General features: G+C 42.5%; 1 protein-coding gene across 1 annotated transcript; it reads right to left on the bottom strand.

The window, feature by feature from the left end:
- Nucleotides 1-3,407: 3,407 nt before the first annotated feature.
- LOC120875384 (U6 snRNA-associated Sm-like protein LSm5) lies at nucleotides 3,408-3,671 on the bottom strand. The gene has a single exon (XM_040257139.1). The coding sequence runs from the start codon at nucleotides 3,669-3,671 to the stop codon at nucleotides 3,408-3,410; it is 264 nt and encodes an 87-aa protein (XP_040113073.1).
- Between the last annotated feature and the right edge of the window lie 382 nt (nucleotides 3,672-4,053).

Below are 4,053 nucleotides of genomic sequence, written 5' to 3'. Positions count from 1 at the left end.
AGAGACATAGTCTTAATGCGGTAGAGGGGGGGCTCACAAGTAACTCATTGTAACGATAGTGAAAGAATCAGTACTTATTCATGTTTCAGTAAATTGAAGTGGATTCAAGATTATGTCTACAAAAATGTACTGACTTGTGTTCTGATGTACATTCTTTTTTTTAATAATTAAAAAAATATATTTATTTATTTCTTTGTTTGGCTGCATCAGTTCTTAGTTGCAGCATTCAGGACCTTTGATGGTCTTTGTGGCATGTGAACTCTTAGCTGCAGCATGTGGGATCCAGTTCTCTGACCAGGGATTGAACTCGGGCCTCCTGCATTGGGAGCATAGACTCTTAGCGACCATCGGGAAAGTCCCAGGTGTTTTTTTTTTTTAATGATTTTTAAAGTTTATTTTAATTAATTTATATATATATATTTAAACTGTGGCTGTGCTGGGTCTTTGTCACGGCACAGGTTTTCTCTCTAGTGGCTAGTGGAGGCTACTCTCTAGTTGGAGTGAGCAGGCTTCTCATTTCAGTGCCTTTTCTTGTTGCAGAGCTGGACTCTCAGGCTCGCGAGCTTCAGTTGCAGCTCCCGTCTCTCGAGGACAGGCTCAATAGTTGTGGCGCATGGGCTTAGTTGCTCCTCGGCGTGTGGGATCTTCCTGGATCAGGGATTGAACTCGTGTCTCCTACATTGGCAGGTGGATTCTTTACCACTCAGCCACCAGGGAAGCCATCATAAACATTCTCGAACTGGAGAAAAATGGTCAGGGGTGCAGATAACACACGAGGAACCGTGGGACTATCTTCCATGGATCAATTCCTGCAATGAAATTTCTTCTCATAGGTGCAACAGTAAAATATTGCATAGCATTTTATTTCCACAAATGTTTTTTTAATGGATTTCATCAACATATGAGAGGCATGTTGCATTTGGAAATAATAAATGTCCCACGTGATGCTTAAGGGAAAAAATTGTGATGTACCAATTTAGCGTCCTGAACTGTGGTGGTGGAGGCAGATGGGCATTGGGTGGGGAGAAGGTGCCTAAGTTCTTGGCTTTCAGGATTTTGGAGTTCAACCTTGGTTGATATCTGGGTGAGGAAGGTCAACCACTGCACTACTGCTTTCTCTTCCGAAACATATATCTCTCACCCCTTTAACACTTTCATGCTCTAGGCACACCTGGTTTTCAGGTTTGGTCACACCTTCCTTCACTGTGGTCTGACATTTTCTCTTTGCTGCTTCTTGCCACAAGCACCCTGGCTGAGATCAAACCTGGAGCCTGGCCAGCCCTTTCTTACAGTAGTTTTTCTCTGGGATGCTGCTGCTGCTGCTGCTGCTGCTGCTAAGTGGCTTCAGTCGTGTCCGACTCTGTGAGACCCCATAGGCAGCAGCCCACCAGACTCCCCTGTCCCTGGGATTCTCCAGGCAAGAACACTGGAGTGGGTTGCCATGTCCTTCTCCAATGCATGAAAGGGAAAAGTGAAAGTGAAGTCGCTCAGTCGTGTCCAACCCTCTCTGGGCAGCTGTTTCCAACTCCTTTCCGTGCTTCACTCTGCCACCCTACTAATCTTCCTAATCTGTCCCTGGTTTCCCGATGCTTTCCTTGTTGGAAAAATTCAGCAGAACACAGTGAGACGGAGCGAGTCCCCACCAGGTGCATCCCTGGTTTCTCTCCCCTTGACTTCATCGTGCCCTGTCCCTGAGCAAGGTGTTTACTATCTTGATGTCTCACCATCCTCCTCTGTCATATGAAATGATGTCATTCAGTTCAATTGCTATGTCATGTCTGACTCTTTGAGACCTCATGGACTGCAGCACACCAGGCTTCCCTGTCCATCCCAATTCCTGGACTTTGCTCAAACTCATGTCCATTGAGTTGGTGATGTCATCCAACCATCTCGCCCTCTGCCATTCCCTTCTCCTCCTGTCTTCAATCTTTCCCAGCATCAGGGTCTTTTCAGATGAGTCATTTCTTTGAATCAGATGGCCAGAGTATTGGAGTTTCAGCATCAGTCCTTCCAATGCATATCCAAGGTTGAATTCCTTTAGGATTGACTGGTTGGATCTCCTTGCAGTCCAAGGGACTTTCAAGAATCTTCTCCAATACCACAGTTTAAAAGCATCAATTCTTCAGCGCTTAGGTTTCTTTATAGTCCAACTCTCACATCCATAGATGACCACTGGAAAAACCATAGCTTTGACTAAATTGACCTTTGTTGGCAAAGTAATGTCTCTGCTTTTTAACATGCTGTCTATGTTGGCGATAACATTTCTTCCAAGGAGCAAGTGTCTTTTAATTTCATGGCTGTAATCACCATCTGCCATGACTTTGGAGCCCCCCAAAATAAAGTCTGTCACTGTTTCCATTGTTTCCCCTGTCTATTTGCCATGTAGTGATGGGACCAGATGCCATGATCTTAGTTTTCTGAATGTTGAGTTTTAAGCCAACTTTTTCACTCTCCTCTTTCACTTTCATCAAGAGGCTCTTTAGTTCTTCGTTTTCTGCCAGAAGGGTGGTGTCATCTACATATCTGAGGTTATTGCTATTTCTCCCGGCAATCTTGATTCCAACTTGTGCTTCACCCAGTCCAGCCTTTCTCATGATGTACTCTGCATAGAAGTTAAATAAGCAGGGTGACAGTATGCAGCCTTGACAGTCTCCTGTCCTGATTTGGAACAGTCTGTTGTTCCAGGTCTAGTTCTAACTGTTCCTTCTTGACCTGCATACAGATTTTCAGGAGGCAGGTGAGGTGGCCTGGTATTCCAATCTCTTTAAGAATTTTCCACAGTTTGTTGTGATCCACACAGTCAAAAGCTTTGGCATAGTCAATAAAGCAGAAATAGATGTTTTTCTGGAACTCTCTTGCTTTTTGGATGATCCAGTGGATATTGGCAATTTGAACTCTTGTTCCTCTGCTTTTTCTAAATCCAGCTTGAACATCTGGAAGTTCATGGTTAACATACTGTTTAAGCCTGGCTTGGAGAATTTTGAGCATTACTTTGTTAGTGTGTGAGATGAGTGCAATTGTGCGGTAGTTTGAGCATTCTTTGGCATTGCCTTTCTTTGGGATTGGAATGAAAACTGACCATTCGTGGAATGTTAAGCACCCTGATTCCTCTGCTTAAAAACTCTGAATCTGCCTCATTGACAATTTTAATACAATATTGCCTTTTTTAAAACAAAACAAAACAAAATGAAACAGCTTTTTATTTTTTTGGTCTTCAAAAAACAAATTATTCTTCTTTTTTCAATATAATCATGATTAACTTACAAAAACAGGCAGTTACATCTTCCAAGCATTTCCTTTTAATTGGAAACTTAATTTCCAGAATACAAGCACTAAAATGTTAAAAAATTCTATTTTGTTGTCATTATAAGACAAAAGAGAATCTATCATAAATCAAGGAAATCCTTTCACACTTCAGGCCCTTTTCTAGGAACTGGCATTGTTTTTCCATTTAGCAAAATTTGATCTAATTTAGTAATTCTTCCCTCTGGAGTGACTTCAAACTCAGTGACATCTCCCAGAACCATAATGCCAAAGCCATCAAATCCCTGAAGTGGGCCAACAATCTCCCTATCACTCTTCATCACAAGGTGAATTCTTGATGCTGCACACTTGTTTACAAGCTCTTGACGGAACAGTTGAGATGGGTTAGTGGTTGACTTAGCTGCCATGGCTATACCAGAAGTCACCTGTTACTTCTTTATACACCTTCATGTGTTTGTCAGAGAAATTTTGGAAATGTAGATGGACACAGGGAAGAAAATGAAGGTCGCTATAGTTAGGAGAGAAATGCTTGCTTTTAATCTAGGACAAGACACCATCTTTTTGTGAAAATTTCTTCCCTTCTTCTACCTTCAACCCCATCTTTAGCTTTCCGCTCCCTTTTGGTGCTCCCCTAGGTGCCTCTTGGAGGATGGTACTGTTATGGGAGACTGAGTATTAATAATACGGTGGTAATCAAATCAGAAATTCTGGGTGACGCTTAATTTCATCACGGCCTAGTTGACCCTTGGGGCTTCCCTGCTGGCTCAGTGGTTAAGAATCTGCCTGTCA

This window comes from Oryx dammah, unplaced genomic scaffold (assembly GCF_014754425.2).
Source record: "Oryx dammah isolate SB20612 unplaced genomic scaffold, SCBI_Odam_1.1 HiC_scaffold_16, whole genome shotgun sequence".
NCBI classification, from domain to species: domain Eukaryota; kingdom Metazoa; phylum Chordata; class Mammalia; order Artiodactyla; family Bovidae; genus Oryx; species Oryx dammah.
The sequence above is the reverse complement of the archived record's forward strand: the minus strand, read 5'-3'. Positions and strand labels throughout refer to the sequence as shown.

Coding starts and splice junctions, on each gene's coding strand:
- LOC120875384 (XM_040257139.1), bottom strand. CDS start 3,671: ATGGCAGCTAAGTCAACCACTAACCCATCTCAACTGTTCCGTCAAGAG.